Raw genomic sequence first — 26,708 nt, forward strand, 5'->3', positions numbered from 1 at the left:
AGTTACTATAGAAATAGTCTTAAGCTAGTCTTTTTAGTATAATAAGAAAAGCTCGCATTAGTACTTCTTATAAAAGCTTTATATATTAGTAGATATTAAAGAAAATAATAAGTTTATAATTAAAATTACTATTAAATTTATTATATTTTTATTCTTTAGTATAGATCTTAGTAACTTCCTTAATAAGTCTTATAATTAAAGATATTTGGGAAGTATTCGGATATAGTTATAATAGTAGTAATAGGGCTAGTAAAAGTAATAGGGCTAATAAAAGTATATTATTTGCTTCTAGAGCTTTTATATTAGTATATAAATCTAGTAAAAATATAAGATATAATAATAAAAGAAATAATAGTAATATAGGAATATTAAAAATAATAGATTCTAAATACTTGTTTTTAGTAAGAATAATAAAGCCTAATAGAATTAGTTTCTTAATAAGATCTGGTCTAGCTATTATTAGATCCTCGTTTATCTAGATATATTATATATCTTCCTTAATAATAGAAAATAAAGTAATTATAATAATAAGAGTACTAATATTTTATTATATATATATGCCGCTATACTAAAGAACCTTATATAGATATAATATCTCCGGGAGTTTAAACTTATTAAAGTTCTTTTAATAAATAAAGTTCTTAAAGTTATATCTAAATAGCTCCTAAAAGTTATTATTAACTATTTTATAGAGAATATATTAAAATAGCTTAGTATTTAAGAACTCAGATATCTTATATATTATAATAATATCTAGATTAATTTCATATTTCTATTTTATTACTATTTCCTTAAAATTATTAGTTCCTATAAATATGAAGTAATTAGATTAGATAGATCTAATAAAGGAATTATTTATTATAATAAGTTCTGCTATTATATATTCTATAGGCTTATACTTAGTTCGAGATATAATAATTTATAAAGAAAGTAAATTCGTAAAAAAGAGAATAATTTATAAGATAAATAAGTAAGAGTTATTATATTTAAGATAAAAATTTCGTCTATAACGAGAAATTTAGGAAATGAAATTTAAGAAGTAAAATATCGAGATTTCGAGAGAATTTAATAGTTCTAAAGCTTAAGAGCCCTAGATATTTAGATAGTTATAAGAAAGGTAATTTTTTTATAAAGAAAATAGTTTTATAAAATAATTAAATAATTAAATAATTAATTATTTAGTAATTAGTAAGAATTAGTATTTTTTCTTTTTATAGAACTAAATTATAGGCAAAGGTAACTATTATTTTTCCTTTTTAATATAGCTTAGTTAGGCCTTAATAAGATTAAGTATTTTTCTTTCTTTATAAAACCGAATTATAAATAAAGGTAATTAATAATTATTTCCTCTTTAATATAGAATAATAGCTTTACTTCTAAGGAATCGAATCTTAAGTAAATATAGCTTAATTCTTCTTATTATCTGATTTATATATATAAACTAATTAGTATTAGTTTACTAGAAATATATAATACTATTATATAGTTATAAAATACTATTTATATAAGTTAATAAAGTTATTATTTAGAAGTAAGAATTATAGTATTATAATATTAATATATAATTCCTAAATCTACTAAGTCTAAAGAAGTCTAGTTTACTAGTTAAGTTACTAATAAGACGCGAGGTTATATAACTATATCCCGTATCTTATATATTATTACTTATATTCTATTACTTATATCTCATTACCTATATCCCGTATCCCGTATCCCGTAACTACGCACGTGACTTCTAAAGAAATAGTAATACTAATAATAAATTTTTTTTTGAAAAATTAAAATAAATTAGAATAGATATTATAATAAAAGCTTTTTACTATTTTATTTATTTATATAAAGAAATCAGATTTCCGGTTTTTTTCTATTTCTTTTAAAAGATTTATTAAGTTTATAATTACCTAAAAGTAATAATAAATAAACCTATAATAAAAATTAGTAAACTTAAAGAATATTTAAATATTATAAAATAATTCTGGTTCTAGCTATTTAATAATATTATAAACTTGTTTAGAATCTATATAAATACTTTCTATTTTAATAAAAAAGCATAAAAATTCGATTTTTTTAATATTAAACTCGTATTTACTAAATTTATAAAATAGGTTATTTTATATAATTTAATAAATATTTAATAAATATAATTATAGTATTTATTTTTATTTTAAAAATAAATAAGAATATTATCTAAATAAATATATATAAAATAATCTAGAAGCCTTATAAATATAGTATTAATATATATTTAAAATATAACTAATATATTAATTAGCCTAAAAGACATTATAAGATATTTTAAAAGCTATTTTTTCTTTATATTCTATATAAATTCTTATCTAATAATATATATTCTTGAAATCTAATTTTATAAAGATTTTGGTTTCTAAAACTAATTAAAAATTTTATTAATAAAAGAAAATAAATACTAATTTTTAATTATAACTTAATTATATTTATAATAATTAATATAAAAATATAGTTTTCTATTTTCTTTAGAAATAAAAAAGATAAGTATTTCTATTAGGCTTTTATTAGGTTTTATTTAATTTTTATAAAATATAATATTTCTAGTTAAATTTCTAATAAATTATATAAAGGTTTATATGAAACCGTATTATTTATATTAATAAGATATTTAATATTATTAAGATTAGGGAATTTCAATACTTTATTAAAATTAAAAATCTTTAAAAAAAAAATATATTTATTATTCCAGAAATAAATAAATACTTTTAAGGTCTCTTTTTAAAAAATATTAATTTATTATATTAAAAGATCCTATTTAATATTACTAGAACTATATAATAAAATAGAGATCTAATAATTATTATAAATATATAAAGCCCATTATCTAGAATAATTATATTTATTTTTAGTTAAAAATAAAACTTGAAATACTAATTTAGAATATTAGTTAAGTTTTTTACTAAATTCTTTTAGTATTAAAATTTTAATATTATTAGACTATATAAGTATATATATTTATTATTTCTTAATATAGTTTATATATTATATAAGAGTTATTTTATAAAGTTCTATACTAAAAATAAGGCTATAAAAACTAACATTTTTATATTTATAAAACCGGAGTTTAAAAGAATATATTTTATTATAATTATTTATAATAAATATTTTAAGATTATAGACTTAATAGACCTTAAATCTATGTCTATAAAAGGTTATGAATTCTTAATTATATTTAGCTAAAATAATAAATCCCGGCTTTAAGCCTAATTATTATTAAAGAAATTATAATCTAATCCGGTATTATTAAGTTTATTATATATTTCTAAAATATTTATTTCTAGCTATATTAACTTTATTTAAATAGTTATATAAAATAATATACCTGTTTTATTATAGCTAAAATTATTAATATTTAAGATTTAGTTTTTTTATTCTTTTTTTTTAAAAGAGTTTTTTTTAAAGTATTTCTCTATAGTAATAATATTAACCTGCTTTTATAAATACTTTAATTCTTTTATAATTTTGGCCTTATTAAGGTTTTATTAAACCTATTTAATATATTTAAAATATTTTGTATTTTCTAAAAAGTATTTTTTCTATTTATAAGTCTAATAAATTATACCTAAAATAGAACTAATATTTTATTAAGGCCTTAAAGAAGCCAAAGTATTATTTAAGAGTTTCTTATATAATTTTCGGAATTTCTTCTTTCTTTTTTAATAGCTTTATAAATCAGAATTTACTAAATTAAAGTTTTTAAAAATAGAATTACTTTTATGAGATTTCTTTGTTTTTGCTTTCCTTAATTTAGAATAAATAATATATTCTACTTTTTGAGCTTTTTTAAGCTATTTAGAAATAGATATTATTTTATTTTTTTAAAAAATAAATATAAGTATCTAATAAGTCTTATAGTTAAATAAAGTAATATTAAAAATCCGAATCCGGTTTCTTTTAAGATATAGATTTTAGTTAATTTCGAGATTAATTATCCGAATATATAACTTAATAATTATTTTACTATTTTTTTAATAAAGATTTCGGAATTCTTTAAAGGCATTTTACTAACGGATTCAAAATACTTAGAATATATTAGCTAAGTAGGCCTTGAATTATTTCTAATAAACCTTATATAATAATAGGCTTTACTTTATTATAGCCTTTTAAATATTATAAGATTTATTTCTAAGAGTACTTATAATAGAATTAATTTTAGAAAAGTATCTATTATAAGTCTAAAATTAGATTCTAAAAACTGTTTTTTAAGAAAATACAAATATTTTCTATTTCTTAAAGAATTTTCTATAATATAAATCAGGTATCCGGATTTTAAAAAGCTTCTTTTAATCTAAATATATTTTTAGGATATTATATAATAGCTTCTAATAAATAGTATTAAGATTACTTTTAAAGCTTATTATATTAGAAAAAGAAATAAGTTCTAATTTTGTTCTAGAAAGTTCTCTAATAAGAATTACTAAAAAAAAAAATAGAATGAATTTATAAATAGAATTTCTATAAAATATAATAAATTATAAGGTATTTATAAAAATACTCTTATATTATTTTAATTATAGGATATATTAGTTAATTATATTTATTAATTCTTGCTTTTATTAAAGTACTTTAATTTTAATATATAAGCCCTATTTTATAGCTTAAATAATAATAATTCGGGTATTAATCTTACTATCTTAATTATTACTAGAATTATTTCCGTTATTATTACTAGCTCTCGAAGACTCCTAAAGAACTCTATTAAAAGTATTAGACGAGCCTTTACTATTACTCGTATTAGGGTTAATCTAATTAACTTCCTTTATAGAAATAGCTTTAGTAAAGAATTATATATTTTATAAATTTCGAGATATAATTACTTATTAAATTATTTCCTTTAAGAATAGAAAGATTAGCTTATAAGATATTTATTAGCAAATAATAAGATAATAGAATAAATTAGTAAATTATAAAATTATAATATTAAATTTAGTATAGAACTAATTTCTATTTCTTTTATAAGGTCTAGAGAAGCCTTTTCTAAATAGGAGGCCCCGATAAGATATATATAATTCTATATATTATATATTAGTAAACTAATAATTATTATAATTAGAAATATAAAACTAGTAATTTTAGATAATTTAATTAGTTTATTTACTAAAGCTAAGTTTAATTAAATAACAAGAAAGAAATTAAAATAAACTTAATATTAAAACTAATATTAAGATTTTTATTAGCTTATTATAATAAGTCTTATATTTAAAAACAAATTAAATCTAATAATTAACTAATCTTTAAATTAAAGCTTAAAAACATTTATTTTTATATTTTAAAGTAAAGTAATTTATTAATAACTAATTAAATAATATAATTACTTTTTTAATATAATTTAAATTAATTATATTATTTAAAAACTAGTATAAAAATTAGTTTATTAATTAATTATTTAGAATAGAGAATGAGAGAGGCAAATTCTGCCGGGACCCTTATTATTATTAATAATTAATAATTATTGACTAATTCACGCGGTTATTTATTTGTTACTACCGAGCCTATCGCCGCCCACCCTAGTGGCGCTCCTTGATGGATTCTGCTGTTAGTTTCATCTTCGAACCCGCCTTCAAGACCCAAAGCAGGACAAGAATCGTAAGGTACTCTGCATGGTCAAGTCAGTTGCATGAGACTAGGCAGTCACACTTTTTAATCTTTGATGTATTCTCCACTTTCGCAAGATCGGAAATGATTGCTTTAATCAACTTGCCGGAAGTCTAATCGAGTTCATCTTTCTGCTCGTTATTTCACTTATCAATCTCTTGGCTTAAATCGTCTTATTCCTTGTAAAGTTGGGCGTAGTATAGAAGATCACTGCCGTCGGGCTAGTGACACTAGATAAAGTTGTCCATCAGATATGCGATACGGTTTCGCATTGAGCTCTGAGCCTTTTGCGGTCCCAATCCTTTGCAGCTCTGGTATGATTACAAGTTCCCAACCGCCAGCTTTTGCTTGCTGAATTTTTTCCGTTACTGAAGTCAAATGTGGCCCCCTTATGACCACTCTAATTCTGCATCGCTGTATTCCAAATCCAAGCCACACGTTAACCGCTTTTCCAGGCAACTCTTCCAAGGTGCGCAGATAATGGCCATCGTCCCGCCGTGACCCTACGATTGCCTCTAGAGATGATGTGAGTTCCTTCTTTAGACTATCTATCGCCCGCTCGAACCCGGCCTTGAGTCTCCCCCGAGGGTCCAATTCGGAAACGGTGGCCTGAGTCAACGCTGCGCGACCTTCCGTAATGTTGACGTATCTCCACCGCTCGATCTCTGCTGAAGGCTTTGGCCACGTGTATACTCCTCCTAAAAGAAGGCACTATTAGCCCCATACCGGAAAGAAACGGGAAGAACCCATACCAATGTCTTCCTCCGCCTTGATTTCGGAGTCCAAATTTCTCCATGCAGTCTCCAATTTCCGACCCTCTTCCCCAAATGGCCGGAACGGGCTGGTAAATATATATTGCTGCAGAATCCCCCAGATCATGTCCTGTAAAACTTGTTTTTTGAATGACTGTTGATGTGGCGACATGACTTTCAAGGCTTTCTGTGTCCACACGCTTTGATCGTCCCTCCATTCTACGCGTGCCAGGGTCTCAACATCCTGCGAAATTTCGCGAAACATCGATTTTATATCGCGATCTGTCGTCGGTGTGAAGGCATCCCGCTTCAAAAGTGCACCACTGTACTCCTCCGCATCGACCCGGAGCTGCTCTATAGTAACCAGGGCGTCCTGTTGGAGCTTTTTCAATTGGTTTATCTCGTTTTGCATACTTTGTTCCGTCTGCAACTTCTGAGATCTGACGCTGTTAAGGTCCGAGCGAAGGCCATTCTCTGTTGCTTGCATGGTTTCAATCCGGTTCTGCAGAGTACGAACTTCCCTCTTTTGAAATTCAATCTCCGCAGACTTGGTATGGAGATTTTCCACCATGGTCTGGATCTGGGATGCTTGGTCTCGAAGCTGATGCTCCCGGTCCGAAATCACTGACCTGAGGTCGTTATTTGCTTCACGCTCTCGGCGTATCGCACCAGCTTGGTCGTTCGAGACACGCTCTTTTTGTGACAGCAAGTCTTTGATCTTCTCTTTCTCGCTGACTACGTTGGCGAGCTTCGCGGACCGTTCGCGCAATTCACTCTCTAGACGCTCGTTCTTCTTCTCGGCTGTAGAGAGTTCTGCTTGTAGCTCCTTCTTTTTGGTCTTGACCAACTTTTCCAGGCGATCATTTTCTTGCGTCAGGTATGCAAGGTGTGGGCTTGGAATTTCGATAGCCGTACTTTCTTCTCCCTGTGGTGGCGCCTGCCCACTTGGCTGGCGGTCTTCGTTGTTCCCATCAGGATGCTGTGCGTTCTGGCCATCATCGCCCTTGCCGAGCCTCTTGCCGGGGCTGTGCACGAGTCCCGAGATCAAACCAGCGACGCTCTCTAGGGCTTTCGACATAAAGTACTCCAGAGGCTGAGGTATCTATATAAGTTAGCCACCCAGTATACGTACAAAGCGCGCACAGCATACTTTTCAAACTACCGAGAGTACAATTCATTGAACAGAAAATTACAGAGTTTCCCGCCAAGTAAATGGGTTGCAAGACTGAGGTAAATTTGCAAGTAATGGATGTTGCGAGGGCTAGTGTTCAACCAGCATCATAGAACGTTCAGCCTTCAGAACTGAACGCGAGGACCTGGCTTCTTGACGTATCAGTGGTGCTAGGTGAAATACGTTGGTTTGACCGAGTTACCCCTCCATATGTGACAGCGCCATTCGCATGACCTTGCCCGGAAGCATGCACGAGCCGGTTAACATCGAGAGCTGAAGCCTGCATATGCAGAACGCGCAATTTCTGCTGCTGCTAAAACAGCGTGTTTTTCTCGCACCCGGGGAGCAAACCCCATGTCCAGAGTAGCATGCATGCATTCGATTTTCATGCGAGTGTCCGAATGCGCAAGACCATCAGGCGGCAAGGCTGAATTCCACAGCCGTCTTGCGACCCAAGGCTTCAGGTTAGCTATCCTACGATATTCTCGCTCCAGATTGTATATGAGTCTTGAGTTTGAACCTTATCCTACCATTTTCCACTTTATTTGGGGAAGAATTTTAGTACAAAGCATCCTAGAGGTGTGGGAGTAGCTTACTGGGCAGTCGACAACAAATATGGCTCCCCAAGATCCTAGCCTGCAGGATGATCTGCTGGAAGGCTTTGAGTCTGTACCCGGTTCTTTTGCGCCGCAACGATCAGAAAGCAGGAGTACGATGGGAGGGCGCGATCCTCCAATATCGTACCCCTCAACTCCGACGGGTGAGGTACCCCTGTTCCATACTCGTACGAATACAACCAAGTCGACGAAAGGCAAAAAGTCATTTCCTCGTCCTACAGGTACTTCAGCCTTGAATCGACTTGTCATCGCTGTCGATTATGGAACGACATTTACTGGTAAGGAGCCACCTTCGCTCTGAAATGAGTTTCCTGTTTGATATTGACTGCGATCAAAGGTATTGCGTTCGCTACGCCAACCTCCCCTTACGCGAATCTCAAGGACATCAAGGTCTTGGGAGATTGGCCCGCTGAGATGGGAGATTATGGGAAGATACCGAGCGTCATATCCTACTCCCCATCGACCGATGCCGGTGAGTTGCAGTGGGGTGCGAGTATCAGCCCGAATGCTGTGACAATGTTTAATACAAAGCTGGAGCTCGACGTGCAGGATAATAAGAGCGACGAACTTGACCTCGTCTTAGCGGTGCTTGATGGGGTGGATGATCTCAATTTTGAGACCGTAAAGGCATCTGCGTCAGATCCAGAATATACTCCCAAGACTCCAGAGCAAATTGTGGCGGACTACCTAGCTCATGTCTTTGAGCACCTGAACCACGAGTTCGATCATATAGGAACCCGTTTGAAAGGGCAGTTACAGGTTGATGTCGTAGTCTCTGTCCCAGTGGTCTAGGTTTCCTCCCAATGGATTTGCTCGAGCTAATTGGAGAGCAGGGTTGGTCATATCGAGCCACAAATTCAACACTGCGAGCGATTGCCTCCGCGGGACTCAATGAATACTCATACCCATCACTCAGAGATGTAATCGTTGTCACCGAGCCAGAGGCAGCAGCAATGTTCACAGCACGTTCTTTAAAAGAAGACAAGAATACCGACTTCCTACAGGTGAGACTTTTGGTTCCTTCTGAATTACGCGTATGATCGTGTCCTTCAATCCACAAGATATTGCTGAATTGTCCGATCTCAACTTCTTACTAACATTGACAGCCTAATGATTGCTTTATACTTTGCGATGCAGGCGGTGGAACTGTCGTGAGTCCATTATCTTTCTCCTGGTTAGAGAGGCTGGTGATTGACTGGCACGCAGGACGTTGTTACCTACAGAGTTATCAGCCTTGTCCCTACACTTGAGCTCGAAGCAGTGACGGTCGCGACAAGTCTAAAACCTTTCCTAAATATCGGCTACGACTTTTGCTAATTCTTAATTGCAGGCGCAAAATGCGGTGCGACGTTTATTGATGCAAAATTCAAGCAGTGGCTCAGCTACTATCTCGGGGCACATTACCTGGTTCTCGATCCACACTTTCGCAGACGAAGAGAAGGGAGGATCACAGAGAGTGGGGATATGAGGCATATAATGCGAACTTTTGACGAATGGAAAAAGTCGTTCAGCAGTCAAAGCGACGACATCAAATTCTACGTGCCCGAAGGCCCGCTGTGGGAAGTTTCAATAAAGGGAAAGTTACAGGAAGGTGAGCTTACTATTCCACGGTTTGTGAAGACCCCGTTCCATTCTTCTGCAAAGGCTAATAGATATATCAGCGACCATATGATGAAGTTTTTCAATCACTCCGTGAACAGCGTTCTGGCACTCATCAATGGTCAAAGAATGCAAGCAGAGGACAAAAGCTACCGTGTAAAGGTAGGGAACATTTATGAACCAGAAACTTCTCCAGCTTACACCGTGTAGAGCGTTTTTCTAGTTGGAGGATTTGGGGAATCGCCCTATTTGCAGGAGGAGTTGACAAAGTCCTTGAACTATCGCAAAATCGCCTTGCGCCGACCAGAATCAGCACTGGCGTATGTTACCCCACAAATTACTCGCATCTTATCTGACATACTGCTCCAGATGGACAGCCGTGGTCCGAGGTGCGGTTATGTATGGCATTGAGAAAGCCCACCACGAAAAGCTGAAAATCCCCTGGAAGTTCAAAAGCAGCTACGGTATCATGTTAACAGAGCCGTTTTCGTTTAATTCTAATATCAGAGATCGCCGCTGGGACAATGTGACGAACATGGCCATGGCTGATCAACAACTCAGCTGGTTAGTTCGTCGAGGGGACTGGATACTCCCAGACTCAAAATCGGACATCGACACCCCATTCGAGGAACACGTCGACAAACATTTTGTCTGGTATTATTCCGGTGTAGATGAACGGAAGCTCAGTATACCGGTGTACGAATATGGACATCCAGACGACATTGTGCCAATGAGATATGGCTCAGGCCGACATGGTATATACCGATCTTCTTTGCAGACATCGAAACCTAGCTAAATCATATAACTACAGAGCTAGTCAAGGTCGCCTCACTCCAGTGCGAGTTGAATCATGTTCCATTAGAAGAGTTTGACAGATGCGAGAATGCCAGGACGCGGCAACCGTACTTCGCTGCAAATATGACATGCAGGTTCATTCTTTTGAGCTCGTCGTTAATTGCAGAGGTCTATTGTAATGAAATAAAGCTGTGCAGTCAAAAGGTTGTGGATTTCGATGTAGGAAGCTCTAGACGTTAATTTATCAGCATTACACAATTCGAACGTATTGTTTCCACCGAGCTTGACCTGGCATGTCGTCGACAGCCAAATCTCCACGCAGTCTAGAATCCAATCAACCACGCGAAGATGAAATTATCTCTGATACTCCACCTACGCCTTCCGAATCTAAAGCCGTGTTCCAAATCCGGCCAATGTCGACGAAACCTCTGCCATATCTGTCTCCACGAGAAACTCAAGGCTCGGAAATCCAGTGAGGAAACGAACAAGAGGTGAAGCGGCAGCCGGAGCTTGTTGATTTGGCCGCACATATAAACCACCAAAATGAGACTATGAAGACTGAAAGGGAGAGACGCCACCAGGACGAGATTCGATCTCTCAGCCACTCGCATCGGGGACTTCTGGCCCGAAAAGACCAAGAGCATGAAATGGAGATAATAAGAGAGCGTAAAGGGGAGGGAATGGGGCCAATGGAAGTGACGAGATACTATGAAAACGAAATTCGATTTCTCATTGGCTCACACAAAGCGATTCTGGCCTAAAAAGGCCGAGAGCATAAAATATAATTAATTATTAAGAATTATAGTATTATAATATAAAATTAAAGCTTATTTTATTCCAATTTAAATATTACCTTATTATAATAGGTTTAATAGCTAGTATTTCGCCTTTATTTACTTTATTTATTTTTATAAACAAGTATTATTATAAGGGTTTTAGCTTTTCTAATTATATAATATAATTATATAATATTTAAAATAAATAATATATATTATTTTATTTTTATTTTTTAAAAATTAATTAATTTTTATATTTTTTATATTTTAATTATATATTATTTAATAAAAATAAAAAGAATTTATTATTTATATTACTTTTATATAAGTTTTATATAATAATTAAAAATATTTAATTATATATAATTAAAAAATATATAATAAATCTCAAATATTACAAATATTAATTAGAGAAATTAATAAATCTTTAATATTATAGGCTTTAAACTTATAAATTACTAAATATATATGTTTTATTAAAAGCTTCTATTTAAAATAAAGAAATTTAAATCTTATAAAAAATATAGAAATTAGTTTTATATTACATTCAATATTATAATATTATAATTTATTAATAAATAATTTATAAATTATTATTAGTTTAATAATTAATTTTTAATTTAAAAATTAATAATTAAATTATAACTAATTAGAAATTAAATGTAATTAAATATAATTTTTTTTTAATATACTAATAGAAATAATAATACTAAAAAATTATTAAAAAAAAAATTAAAAAGAATATTTATTTCTAATAAAAGAAAATATATAATAATAGAAAATTAATTTCTTATATAAGAAACTTATAATAGAAAAGAAAAACTAAAAGACCTTATTATATTTACTAAATATTTATAATATTAAATATATTTAATTAAAGCTAGAATTATAAAATTAAATTCGAATATTATATAAAGGTTTATTAAATAATATAATTAGAATAATAAAACAAAAGTATTAGAACTAGAATATTACTAATTTATTAAAAACTACTAGTTTAAAATTAGTAATATTCTTTAATAATATAATTATTAAATTATTTAATAAATTAAGAAATTAGTTATTAATTAAAATTAATTTCTTTAATAATTAATTAATATTCTTTTATTAACTAATTATTTTATTTATTATATTTATAAAGTATTAATTAGGGAATTAAAAGCCTAATTTGGATTTATTAAAAGCTGGATTTTAATTATATATAATAAACTAATATAATAAAGAAATTATATATTTAAAAAAATTATTATTATATAATTTATAAAATTAAAAAAATTAGAAACTTATTTAAAAACCTAAAAAAGAATTTAAAGAATTTCTTTTTAAGATTTATTAATATAATTATCTATAATTTAAAAGAATTATATATTTAAATGAAACTAAGAATTTTTTTCTTATATATTATAATTTTTAGCTTTTATATATATTTATAAATAGAAAATAAATTATATTTTAAATTACTTATATTATATTTTATATATTTAGGTTTATAATTAATATTTCTATTTTAGTAAAATTAAAAGTCTTTTTAAAATATATTCTATATATTAAATATTAAATAAGAAATTAGCTAATAAGAAATATAAGTTTTTATAAAAATTGAATTTTAATATTAAATTTTTTAATAAAAGAAAATATATTCGAAAATTTTCTAATTAAAAATATAATTTATAAATTAAGAAATATATTTAAAATACTAGAAATTATATATAAATTTATTATTTATTATTTTTATAAGTCTAGACAATATTTTATTAATTTCTAATTAGCCTAAAATATATTTGAATTTATTAGAATTATATTTAGAAATTATTTTTTTATAATTCTAATAGCTAGAAATTTTTATATTATATTAAATAAAATTAAAATTAAAATTTAAAATAGATTTCAAAATAGAAATATATTATAATTATATATTTAAAATTAAAAAAACGAAATTTTATTTCTTATATTTATAAATCTTTCTATAAATTTAATTAAAACTTTATATTATTTATTAATATTTTCTATAATAATAAAAATAATTATTATTTGGATTTATATTTAAATAATAATATTTTATAAATAGAATGACTAATATAAATATAAGAAATATTATAAAAATAATAAATATTTATTTTATTTTATTTTTAAATCTTAATATTATTATTTTATAATTTATAAAATAATTCCAGATATTAAAACTTGTTTTAAATAAAGTTTTATATTTATAAAAAGCCAATTTTTATATAATTCAGCTATTTATAAATTTACTATAATAATTATAAATATATTTGAATTTATAAAAAGTAAATTATAAATCTTTTATTAAATAATAATAATATTTTTAGCTTTTTTCTAATTTTTCTAATTAATAATATAAATAAAAGAAATTTTAAGAATTAATTAGAATTTAAATTAAATACTAGATTATATTAATAATTTCTAATTTTAATACTAATATTATAAAATTAAATATAATTTTAAATAAGCTTTTTAAATAAATTATTTAATATATAAATTCTTATATTTTTTTATTTAATATAATTTAAATTATTTCTTTAAATAAAATATATAAAAAAAACTTTTTATTATAACTTTTTTAATATTATATTTATATAATATAATTAACTTTAATTATTTTTATATTTAGAAAATAGAATTAGTAAATTATATTTATTATTTAATATATTTTTATAATATATTTATTAATAGTATTTTATTTTTAATATAATTATATATTAGAAAACTAAGGAAATAACTAAATTCTATATTCTTAAATTTTAAAGTTTTAAAATTTTATATTATAAAAAGCTAATTAATATATTATATAAAAATATTATTTTATAATTTTAAATTATATATTAAAGATTTAGTCTTATAAATATATATTTATTTTAATAAAATAGATATAATAGTTTATAAACTATAATTTACTTTTTTATATTTATAATATTTATTATTTTTAATTATATTAAAATATAATAAATAAATTTATACTATTATTTTTTAGAATTTATAAATATAATTAATTTATTAAATCGCGAAAAATACTTATAAATTTAAAAAAATATATAAAAGAATTCGGCTATAATTATTATTTAATTAAATATTAGAAATAATATAAATAATAATTTCATAATTCGGGTTATTTTTATAATATTTATTAATTATTATAGAATTTAAAGTTTTTAAAAAATACTAATAAATTTTAAAGTATTTTTATATAATATTAAAAAATATATATTATAGCTATTATAATTCCCAGATACCCGATATCTGAGATGCCTTACTAGATACTAGATGCCTCCTAGACATATATAATATAGCTGCCTTACTAGAGAAATATACTTGAAATATACTAGAGATATTTAGAAAGCTAAGCTTCTTTAGGACTAGTATATTATAGGATATATATATTTCTTTATAGCTTCCTATATTCTAGTTTTCTCTTCCTTAGCTTTAAATTGTCTTTATAAGAGACCTTTTACCTTACTTTCTAAGCCCTAAATATTATACCCGTAATAGTATTTAAAGCTTACTTCTTTTAATCTTATAAAGGATTTCAAATAAACTAATTCAGAACTATTAGTAATATAAGTACTACTAAAATAATAGAACCTCAGAAATACGAGTAATAGACTCTAGAATAATAAAAGCAAAAAGCTTTAGAACTCTTAGAGAAATTAGATATTTATATCTTTATAAATATATATTTATAATATATTAGAAATTCCTCCCGAAAACCCGAAAATTAAAGAATCTTAAATAAAGGCTACTCTTTAACTAAGTCCTAGAGTAATAGGTACCTATAGGCTAGTAACCTAACTACTACTCTCAAGCCCTATCCTATAACCTTATAGGCCCTATATATATACTAGTAATAAGATTACTAGAAAGAATATAATAGAGAAAAAGTATAATAAATTAATTTCCTAGAATACTATATAACCAGGAACTATATTAACTTTTACTAAGGCTTCTAGTAAAGCTCTTACTAGTTTAGGTTATCTCATTAGTAGCTTTTCCCGAACTAAATGTCTTATTAGTATTCCTAGAGAATTTATAGACAAGTCTATAGAAATAGAACCCTTTGCTTTTATTATAAAGCTTCTAGAGACTAAAGACTATATTATTACCGGAAAGTTATATAAATAGACTAAGGAACCTAATATTTTACTTTCAGATATTAATATTATTATAAAAGGCTATTAGGAAAATATCTAAAGAGCTATTTTATATAAGAATACCTATAGTTATAATAAAGCTATTCTCGAGAATACTAAGCTTTATAATATTAAGCTCGAGAATAATATTAAATACTATATGGCTATAGTAAATTAGCTTATAATAGCTTTAACTATTTCTATTCTGGCCGCTCTAGCTACTCTAAATTTCTCTTAAAAGAATTCCGAACTATTTCTTATTTATTTCTATTCAGGATTCCCTATATCTTATATTTCTTTTAGAAATACTAGAGTTACTAAGCTTCCAGATCTAATTCTTTTTACTAGAGATTATACTATTTTTAATAACTAGCTAGTTTAGATTAAGAATAAGTTATAAGGAAATACTAATTTATATTTTTTAGAGAATCTTAAGATTATCTATATTTTTAGTAAACTTACTAGTAATACTTTTACTTTAACTAATTCTTATATAAATAAAAATAGTCCGAATTAGTATTATTAGCTCTTAGAGTTCTATTCTTATCTAAAGAAGCTATATTCTAATCCTAATAAGATATAGAATACTTACTATAACTTTAGTAAGCTTTAAATATATTCTAGTTAAGTATTTCAGGAGTTCTATATTTTCTTTTTATAACTATTTATAGAAAGTAGTATTAGTTTTTAAAATATTAAATATAAACTAAATAAGAAGCTTTTACTAAAACTCTAGAAATTAGTATATATATATTATAATAATTCTTTTATTAATACTACTTATTTTACTTAGTATTATATTATTAATAATTAGTAAATTAAGGCTATATATAAGAAGACTAAGAAATATAAGAAAGCAGGAGCTATCCTAGCCAAGTTTATTTCTGGTACTATATTCTTATATATTTCTAAGAAATATATCCCTAAGAAAGAGTCTAAAAAGCCTATATTAATTACTTTTATTAAGTATATATTCTTTTATAAATACAAGTAATATCCTATAAAGACTAAGAATCTTTTAACTATTAAGTACTTTAATTATAATAAGTTCGGCTATTATATTAAATACTATCTGCTTTTATATAATAAGAAAACTAAGATAGCTTTTTCTAGAATTAAGCCGGGCTTAGTTCCTATTTTACTAAAATATACTAATCTAGTAAAGTATTTAGAGAATTCGAGTTCTAATTCTAATATAGAGCCGGGAAACGAGTATTTCTAAAGAAAGTCTCTATTTTAGGAACTTATAGTATAGATTTAATAGAAATTAACTTAACTTATCTAATAAGAGGAAATACTTTTATAATATCCTATATTATTAGTATAAATAAATTAGGAATTAAGTCTTTTTCTCTTAATAATACTAGAGCTAATAGTTATGCTTTTATTAATACGAAGCTTATTTAACTTATAAAGTAATTCTTAGGAATAGAACTATAACTTCTTTTCTTATCTTATATTATATATGGTTTTAATAGAAAGCTAACTAAGTTTACTAAGAAATATATAGAAGTATTACTTCTAATTAATAAATAAAATATTAATATACCTATAATTATCCTAAATCTTAGAGATTATAATATTATTCTTAGTAGAAAATAAGTAATATATATTAATATTCTAGTTAATTATAGAAGATATAGGCTTATATATCTAAAGAATAAGCCTAGATCTATATAATTTGGTTATATTATTAGTACTTTATAGTAATAGCTAGAGAAATAACCTAATAAGAAGTATTAAAAGAATACTAATTAATAAGATTCTATTATAAGCTATTTCTAGAAACCTTCTATTCTAAAGTAGTTTTTTTTTCGAACTAATTAGAGAGAATTATATAAGACTATAGAAAAGAAGTTTCTATAGCCTAATTAAGATATAATACCTAAGTAAAAGCCGAAAAAGCAGGAAAAAGTCCTTAATAAAAAGCAAATATTAGATTTAGCTATTCTTATCTCTATAATATTTAACTATATAACTAAGAGAGAAGATAATATTATTAGTTAAATCTTTATTTATAAGGTTAATAAGGAGCTTAAAGCTCGGGAAAAAGAAGCTATTTCTAGCCCCGAGAATTAATAACCAGATGAAATAAAGCTTTAGTAATTATAGAGAATATTATTTTTAGAACTCAAGAAATATATTTCTATTTTCTCTAAAAAGAAATCTAATATCCTTTCTTCTTATAAATTATATAATTATAAGATTTAGATTAAAGGCCTAAAGAAAACCGAGAGTATTAGATATTAATTCCTTTAGTAATAGTTTATTTAAGAGCTTTTAGAAATTAAGTATTTCTTGGAAGATAATCTAGTTAAGGGCTTTATTAAAGCTAATTAGGCTTCTTTTACTTTACTAGTTCTTTTTATAAAGAAAGCAAATAAAGGTTTATATTTCTATATTAATTTCCGTTATCTAAATAATATTACCCGAAAGAATTAATATTTTCTTTCCCTTATTAATAAGACTTTAAATTAATTATTTAAAGCTAAGATCTATACTAAATTAGATATTTACTAAGTTTTCTATTATATAGCTATAGACCCGGACTCTTAAGAGCTAATAATATTTCGTACTTATTATAGAGTATATAAATATAATGTTTTTTAAGAAGGCCTTATAAATAGCCCGGCTATATATTAATATTATATAAATAATATATTTTTTAAATATTTAAATAACTTTTATATAATATATCTTAATAATATTCTCATTTATTTAGAGAACCTAGTAAAATATAAATAGTATATATAAAAAGTACTAGATTACTTATATCTTACTAGCTTTTAAATAGATATTAAGAAATCGGAATTCAAAGTTATATATATAAAGTATTTAGGCTTTATTATTTCTATATCTAGTATTAAAATAAATTCTAATAAAATTAAAGTAATATATAACTAGTAATTCCCAAAGATAGTTAAGGATATATAGTTCTTTCTCGGCTTTTATAACTTTTATAAATACTTTATTAGAGAATATAAATAAATTACTAGATTTCTTATCTTACTTATAAAAAAGGGTATTTTCTTTAAATAATCCGAGTAATACTAAAAGGCTTTTACTTACTTAAAAAAAGCTATAATTTCTATTCTAGTTTTATAATACTATAATTCAGATCTGCCTATAATAGTAGAAATAGATATATTTAAAGAAGTAATTACTAGCCTACTCTTTTAATAAGACCTAGAAATGGGCCTTTAATATCCTATAGCTTATTTTTCCAAAATTATATTTCTGGTAAAGCTTAATTATAATATATATAATAAGGAAATACTTGCTATAATTCGAGTACTAGAGAAATAGAAAGCTAAGCTAGAGGGCCTTTAGAATACTTTCTTTAAGGTCTATTCTAATTATTATATCTTAAAGTACTTTATAATTACTAAGAAGCTCTCTTATTAATAAGCTAGATAGACTAAGCTCTTATTTTATTATTATTTTAAGCTTATATATTATTTTGGAAAATTAAATAAATAAATAAATACTTTATTATAAAAATAAGATAAAATAGATATTTAGGGCCAGATTAAGAAAAAGCTATAAACTCAAGTACTTTTCCCTAAAAATAAGATTAATTTAGAGATTATCTATAACTTATAACTTATAGTAATGCTTTATAAAATCGGCTTATTTAATCCGGAATTCGGTTCTAAAAACCAAATATATATTAAAGACTTTCTAGAGGAAAATATTTCTATTAGAAATATAATTTCCTTAGAAAAAGATATTTTCTTAGAAGCTTTACTAGTAGACTCTACTATAGTAGCCCCTATAGAAGTACTATTAGAGGCTCTTGCCAAGTATAATAGTTTATAGCTTATAAATAAGATTTTATAAAATAATTATATATTACCGGATCTAGAGGGATTATATATAATAGCCTAAGCTAAAAGTAATATCTAAATACTATAAAACAGCCTCTTTTTATATTATAGAGAATAAAATAATTCCCGAACTACTTTTATAAACTGCCCTAATTTATAAAATATATAATAAATTCTTTTCTAAATATCCTGAATATATAAAGCTCTATTAGCTATTAAAGAAGTAATATTACTAGCTATTTATAGGCAAGAATATTAATTAATACTATAGTAATTACTATATTTATAAGAAATCATATATATCTAGAAATAAGAAGCCTAGTTTATTTTATTTCTTTCTAGTTTCTAATTACTTTTAATAATATATTATTATAAACTTTAAGAGCTATCTAGAAAGAAAATCGGGCTATAATATAGTTACTATATTTATAGATTACTTATTTAAGTATCTAATTATAATTCTTATATAAGATATAATTATAGCCAAGTAGCTAGTACTTTTATTTTTACTTTATATAATATACTAAGTAAGTATTTCAGAAATAATTATATTAGATTAGGAATTCTAATTTATATCCGATTTTTGAAATAAATTCTATACGAGAATTAGTATAAAGCTTAAGCTCTCTATAGCTAATTATTCCTAAATAGACGAATAAACGGAAATTATTATTTAGTACTTTAATTAGAGATTATATCTATATATTAACTATTATTAGAATAACTAGAACAAATAAGTTATTATAATTAATTATTAATAAGCCTTTCTTTAGTATAAAACTATTAGCTAGTTTCTATTTATAACTAAAAAGGGCTATAAGCCTCGTATTTCTCTAGACTAGAACTTCTTTATTAAAGCTAATTTATCTAAAGAGAAGCTAAATAGAAATAAAGCTAAAGTATTAGTAAATTAATTATATGAATTATAATAACTTGCCTAAGGCTATATAAAGCAAGTATAGAAATAATATATAATATAAGCTAATAAATACTACTATCTAATTAATTTTAAAATAGAAAATAAAGTATAGGTTATTATAAAGTACTAGAAATCCGATTATTCGAGCCAGAAGCTAAGAAATTAAATAAAGGACCTATTTAAGATTCTAGAATAATATAGCTATTTATTTCTTCTAAAACTACTAGAAACTATAAAGATATATCTAGTTTTCTATATAGAGAAGCTATAAAAAGACTTCCAGAATTCTTTACTAAATTAAATAAATTCAGAATTACTTTTATTAATACTAGAGAATAATAAATAAAAATATAGTATTAAATGAGTTATTATAGTTAAGCTAGTAAGAAATAGGCTAAAGTATAGAATTTAGTAAATTATTTAGGATAAAGATCTAGTATAATATCTAGCTTTAATACTAAGTAATAGCCTCCTAGTTTTATAAAGTTTCTATAATAATAATATTAATATACTAGGATCTCTATAAAACCTATAATACTAGCTAGATTATATAAAAAATAATACTTATTTAGAACTATATAGAAATAATAATAAACTTTCCTAGATTATATAATAAAGGTACTAGCCTTTTATATATAATATCTATATTCAAAATACTAGTTTTATTTTAGGAAGAAGTATAGTATGAAATTAAATAGATTAATGGCTTATATAAAGCTCGGGAACAAGCTTATTATAAAGAGAGAAATAATATTATAATTCTTAGATATCCGGTATCTAAAATATTTTACTAGATATTAGATGCCTTCTAGATATATATAATATAGCTGCTTTATTAGAGAAATATACTTGAAATATACTAGAGATATTTAGAAAACTAAGTCTCTTTAGAACTAGTATATTATAAGATATATATATTTTCTTATAGCCTCCTATATTCTAGTTTTCTTTTCTTTAGCTTTGAATTATTTTTATAAGAAATCTTTTATCTTACTTTCTAAGCCCTAAATACCGTACCCGTAATAATAGCCTAAAATCTTAATTAGAATTAGTAATTTAATTTTTAATATTTATTAGCTTTCTTTTTTCTAAAAATTATAAAAATTATAAGTATATTTATAGCTTTTATTAATTAATTTTAAATTTTTTTATTATAATTATTATTAGTTTACTAGTAATATATAATACTATTATATAGTTATAAAATACTATTTATATAAGGTTAGTAAAGTTGTTTTTTAAAAGTAGAAATTATAGTATTATAATATTAATATATAATTCCTAAATCTATTAAACCTAAAAGAATCTAGTTTACTAGTTAAATTACTAATAGGATATAAGGTTATATAACTATATCTCGTATTTTATATCTTATTACTTATATCTTATATCTCGTATCCCGTAACTATATATATAATTTTTAAAGAAATAACTATATTAATACTAGAAACTCTCTAAAAAACGCGAAAAATAATATCTTTCTCTAATTATATATAAATTCCCTAATCTGGCCTAATACTAGATTTCCTAAATACTCTATATATTTATATTATTTCTAAGGTTTTAGTTATATATTAAAGGCTATAACCTTTTATATATAACTTTTTCTTTTATAATATTTTCTTATCTTATATATTTATTTTCTGTTTTATTTATACTTAACCTATTTCTTTATATTTAATTATATAATATTTATATTAATTAGGTATTTAAGGGTATTTATTAGCTTTAATTTTATTATAAAATTAATAGAATTTAATTCTTTCTTAATTTATTTAACTTCTATAATTTCTTATTATTTATATATCTAGTAAAGATATATTATATTAATTATTAGATGCTTTTCTCAAGTAATTCCTAATTTAATAAGGCATTTATATAATAACTTTGAATTTATATAGATTACTAGTAATAGTTCTATTTCTAGTATTTTATTAATTATAGATTTAACTAAAGTACCTATATTAAAGCTATAAGCTATACTATAAAGTTCTAAAGCTAGAATACTTCTAGTAACTCTTTTATATTTAGTAAAGAACTAGTAGATAATATTAGTATATCTAGTTCTATTTACTAGAACTAGAATATATCTAATTTAGAAAAAGAAATCTTTATTATTTATAAATAAAACATTTATAAAAATAATTAAATATAAGAACTTCTTTATTAACTTTACGAATTTTAGTTCTTTAGTAATATTCTTAATTTGCTATTAAATATACTTATTAAATGCCTTTATATTAGTTTCTAAAGATTTAATAGCTTAAATAATAATTAATAAGTTATATAAAGCTTCTAGTTAATAGATTAATATAATATATATTTCTCTAGTATATTAGGTAATATATTAGTTTTTAATAAAGAAATTTTAATAAATAGTACTTCTATTACTTATAATAATAATATTCTTTATAGAAATAGTTTAGAGGTTTTTATACTAGTATTCCTATATAAGAGTAATTCTAGTAGTATTTATATAAATAATACTTTTATTAAACTTGAGATTATAATTAAAAATAAGGAATTTATATTTCTTAGCTAAAAACTTAGTTTTATAAAGCTTTAGTTACTTTGCTTTTATAAAATTATTAGTTCTAATAAATAAGGTATTATTAGTTTAAAGGCTAATAATTCCGAAGAATTACTTGTTATAAAAGAGGCAAGAATTATAAGTTAATTATTTTATAAAAAGCTTATTAATATAATAGGAATAATAAGTCTTAAACTAGTAATTTCTAGCTTCTAGTATATTATATAGTAGTTTCATAACTTTTAGAACCGAATTATTATTTAGATTTAGCTTTCTAGTAAGCTTATAAGATAGGTTAATATAAAAATTATAGTTAAATAAGGTTATTAATTAGATATAAGCTTGCGAGATATTATATAAATATAATTCTATAGTATTTATTATTATAATAATAATATTAAGAATAATTCTCTGGCTAATATATTAAATAGTAAGTAATTATATTAATATTATATATTTCTTATTATTATTATAAGCCTAAATAACTAGTTTTAATTTCTTAAGCTTTTTTTTTATACTCTTATTCTTAATCTTATTAATAAACCGAAAGTTAAAGATATATATCTTTTTTAGTACCTGAGATCTAGAAATAACCTCTAATATATTCTTTTCTAGAAAGCTAGTAACTTTAACTTAATAAAAATTCTTATATAGGTTATTATCTTATAGAAATACTATAAAATCCGGGTTATTATAAGAGTATTCTCTATTATACTTTAGTAAAATAGCGGGAATAATAAAAGGAATTATATCTGTATTACTTTTAGCCTTATTATAATATTTGGAAATAGATTTAGGTTTAGGGCTATTAGTAATAATCTTAATATCTCTTATATAAAAGGGCTTTATAAAAGTTAAATAAAAGGTAGTATTACTATATAGTAAAGCTAGTTTATAGTTCTTCTTATTAATAGCTACTAGCTTATATAGCCTATTTTAATTATTAGAATAACTAGTATTTCTTTTATATTATATAAGAATATCCGGATTTAAGAAAAGTTTATAGATATTAGTAATACTAGAACTATTTCGGGTATTTAGGGCATTTATAATCTGGTATCTAGCTTAAAGCTTCTGAATTTCTATTATTATTTTCTTAAGTATTACTAATTACTATAATATAGTTAGTAATAAAGTATTATATTTAGTTATTTAAGATAAAATACTATAAACTAAAAGAGTTAGAATAATACTATTAAGTCTAATAGAATTATTAATAGCCTTAAAAGCTATTTAGAGTATAGTATTCTTATTAATTCTATTAATTTCGCTTATAATAATAAAATAAATATATTAAATCGGGTTATAGTAATATTCTATAATTTTAATAGAATTATAAGCTTTTATAGAAATTATTTTAACCTTAGTTTCTATAATATTTATAAGCTAAGTAAACTCTTTACTAGTAAACTACTTTCTAGTATCTACTATAATCTAATTAGGAAGGCCTAAATAAATATTAATCTAATATTATTTTAGGGTATCTTAAATATATAATATACTAATATTTTAAAGCTATTAGCCGGCTTAATATTAAGTGCCTTTATTAATAATATAAAATATAGACTTACTAGAAATATAGAAAATATTAATAATAATAGAATAATTAAAGCTAATAATATTTCTTAGATTAAACTTGAATTATTCTAGTAATTATCTGAATTTCTAGTATTACTTATAGTATTTTATAAGATATTTAAAGGCTTTTATATTAATATTATAGCCTGTTTATTCTAGTATATTTCGGAGCTTATTAATAAATAAATAACTAAAATAATAAAATAGATATTATAATTTAATTTCTATAAGAAAACAAGAGTTATAAATAAAGAATTCGGAAATAAAGCTTTATAGAATAGTATTCTAAAGTAAAAAAAAATATCTAAAACATTATATTATAAATATAAAGTATTTATTAGAAATAATAAGATAATTAGTAAGATTATTAAAATAGATTTCTAGTTTATTTATATTAGCTAAGCTAAGTAAAAATAAAGTCTTTATAAGTATAATATAGAATTATATTTACCTAATTAGTATTCTTACTATTATAAATCTAATAAAGAATATAGATCTAATACTAAACTAAATATTAACTTAATCTTTAATAGTTTTATTAAGTTAGATACTATTATTAGTTTATTATTAAGCTTAGAATTAGTTAGAACTAGTAATTAAGAATCTAGAAGCTCTAGTATTAATTATAATTCTATAAAAGTAGTAAATATGTAATGGGCACATATAATAGTATATAGACAGGTATTAGATATCATAAATCTAGTTTCCTATTTTGAGTATAGCTTGCGATTGGAATTATATAGATTATATGGGATTTCCTAATTAAGTAAAGGGCTTTATATACCTAGCTAAGTACTAGGGAATATATAGGGAAACGCTCCTAGCTTTGGAAGGGGCATTAATTAGTCTCTTATTAGAATTAATTCTTGGAATTAGTTATATTTATAAGTATTACTTTATAGCTTACTTACTTTAATTACTTATATATTACCCTGCTATTACGTATCTTATATTCTAATTAATCTAACCTTCGGGGAGCAGTTCGTTATAAGGTAGTTAAGCCATTAATAGATAAAACCACTAATAGCTAGAGTATTAACTAGAAAAAGCGCCTCTACTATTACTAGGGTAACCTAGTCGGATATCTAGGGGAGCGCCTAGTTAGCCACTCTAGCTACTGCCTAATTAGGAAAAGGAAGTAGAACTCAGATACTTCTAGAACTAGCTGGCAGGATAATAATAACGGAGAAGCTAGTAGTAGCTCGTTATTATATTACTAAGTTAGAAGTAGAGATATAATAGAGGGAGGATCTAGAGAATTTGGAAGCTCAGATTCGCCGTCTTAAGGATATTCAGGTACCCATTATAGAACCTATTATATTACTAGTAATATGTTTAGTTTATAGGACTCCAAAAACCCGAGAATTACTAACCTATAAGGGGAAAAGTATTAAGAAAGCCCAGAACTTCTTTTACTAGGCGAAGCTAAAATAGTATAAAGACGGCAGGATTATATGGGCTATAGATATAGTAAAGATTATATATTATACTTCCTATTTTAAGGATATAGCTAGGAATATCTGGAAGTATAGGAAGTAATTAGTAGGTATTAATACTATAGATTAGGAGACCTTTATTAAGTTTATAAAGAATTCTATCTTGGATTCGGAGAATTATAGTAATAATACCCTTACTAAGTTTAAGGATATAAAATAGTAGCCAGGTTAGAGTATCTAAAGCTTTATATCCTACTTAGATAGCCTATTAGATAACTTGGGATATATGGATTTGCTATAAGAATAGAATAACTTATTTAATAGCTTAAGGCAAGAGATTCGGGACAAGATTAATTACTAAGGAAATACTCTATAAGAAAGAAAGAAGCTTATTTCTATAGCTATAAGAGTCAAGAATAACTTAAACTAGTCTGCTTAATAGAAATATAATAATAAGCTAACGGGTTAATAAAAGAAAGAAAATTAGAGAAAGGAAAAAGGAAATAATAAAGGGAAATAGAAGAGAAGTATATCCCTATTACGAGATTCATATAACCGGAATAGTAAAAGTATAGTAATAGAGTCTAATATAGTACCCGTATTAGGATCTATAAGACCGGATATAACTTGCTTTACTTACTAGAAAAAGGATTACTATATTACTACCTGCCCAAATTAGGGAAAACCGACTTACTATAATTATAATAAGTCTAGCTATAAGATATATAAGTACCCAGAACTAAAGAAGCCGGGAAACGGGTATGCCCTATAATAGTTATACTTATTTATATTATAGAGGGCAAGGCCCCTAAAACGAGAATAATAATTAAGGTTACTATTAAGATAAGGAAAGATAGGTAAAAGGTTAGAGTATTAGTTAACTCGGGTATAGAGGCCAATTATATAAAGAGGAGGTTAGCCTTAGATATAGGTATTTCATT

The 26,708-nt window shown here is 24.9% G+C and overlaps 3 protein-coding genes across 3 annotated transcripts; 1 reads left to right on the plus strand and 2 right to left on the minus strand.

Moving 5' to 3' along the window:
• Positions 1 to 5,819: 5,819 nt before the first annotated feature.
• On the minus strand, positions 5,820 to 6,583 carry K444DRAFT_609047 (uncharacterized protein). Its single transcript, XM_024879501.1, has 2 exons — positions 6,375 to 6,583; positions 5,820 to 6,320 (listed from the first exon to the last, which is right to left on the minus strand). The coding sequence occupies exons 1-2, from the start codon at positions 6,544 to 6,546 to the stop codon at positions 5,830 to 5,832; spliced, it is 663 nt and encodes a 220-aa protein (XP_024741323.1). The 5' UTR covers positions 6,547 to 6,583; the 3' UTR covers positions 5,820 to 5,829.
• A 1,409-nt stretch (positions 6,584 to 7,992) lies between these two features.
• Positions 7,993 to 10,838, plus strand: K444DRAFT_609049 (actin-like ATPase domain-containing protein). The gene is made up of 9 exons (XM_024879502.1): positions 7,993 to 8,440; positions 8,500 to 8,948; positions 8,996 to 9,166; positions 9,269 to 9,313; positions 9,369 to 9,438; positions 9,493 to 9,772; positions 9,824 to 9,923; positions 9,972 to 10,081; positions 10,131 to 10,838. The coding sequence occupies exons 1-9, from the start codon at positions 8,161 to 8,163 to the stop codon at positions 10,555 to 10,557; spliced, it is 1,932 nt and encodes a 643-aa protein (XP_024741324.1). The 5' UTR covers positions 7,993 to 8,160; the 3' UTR covers positions 10,558 to 10,838.
• On the minus strand, positions 10,719 to 11,327 carry K444DRAFT_303882 (uncharacterized protein). The gene has a single exon (XM_024871748.1). The coding sequence runs from the start codon at positions 11,198 to 11,200 to the stop codon at positions 10,880 to 10,882; it is 321 nt and encodes a 106-aa protein (XP_024741325.1). The 5' UTR covers positions 11,201 to 11,327; the 3' UTR covers positions 10,719 to 10,879.
• Between the last annotated feature and the right edge of the window lie 15,381 nt (positions 11,328 to 26,708).

Source organism: Hyaloscypha bicolor, assembly GCF_002865645.1.
Source record: "Hyaloscypha bicolor E unplaced genomic scaffold K444scaffold_28, whole genome shotgun sequence".
Taxonomy (NCBI): Eukaryota; Fungi; Ascomycota; class Leotiomycetes; order Helotiales; family Hyaloscyphaceae; genus Hyaloscypha; species Hyaloscypha bicolor.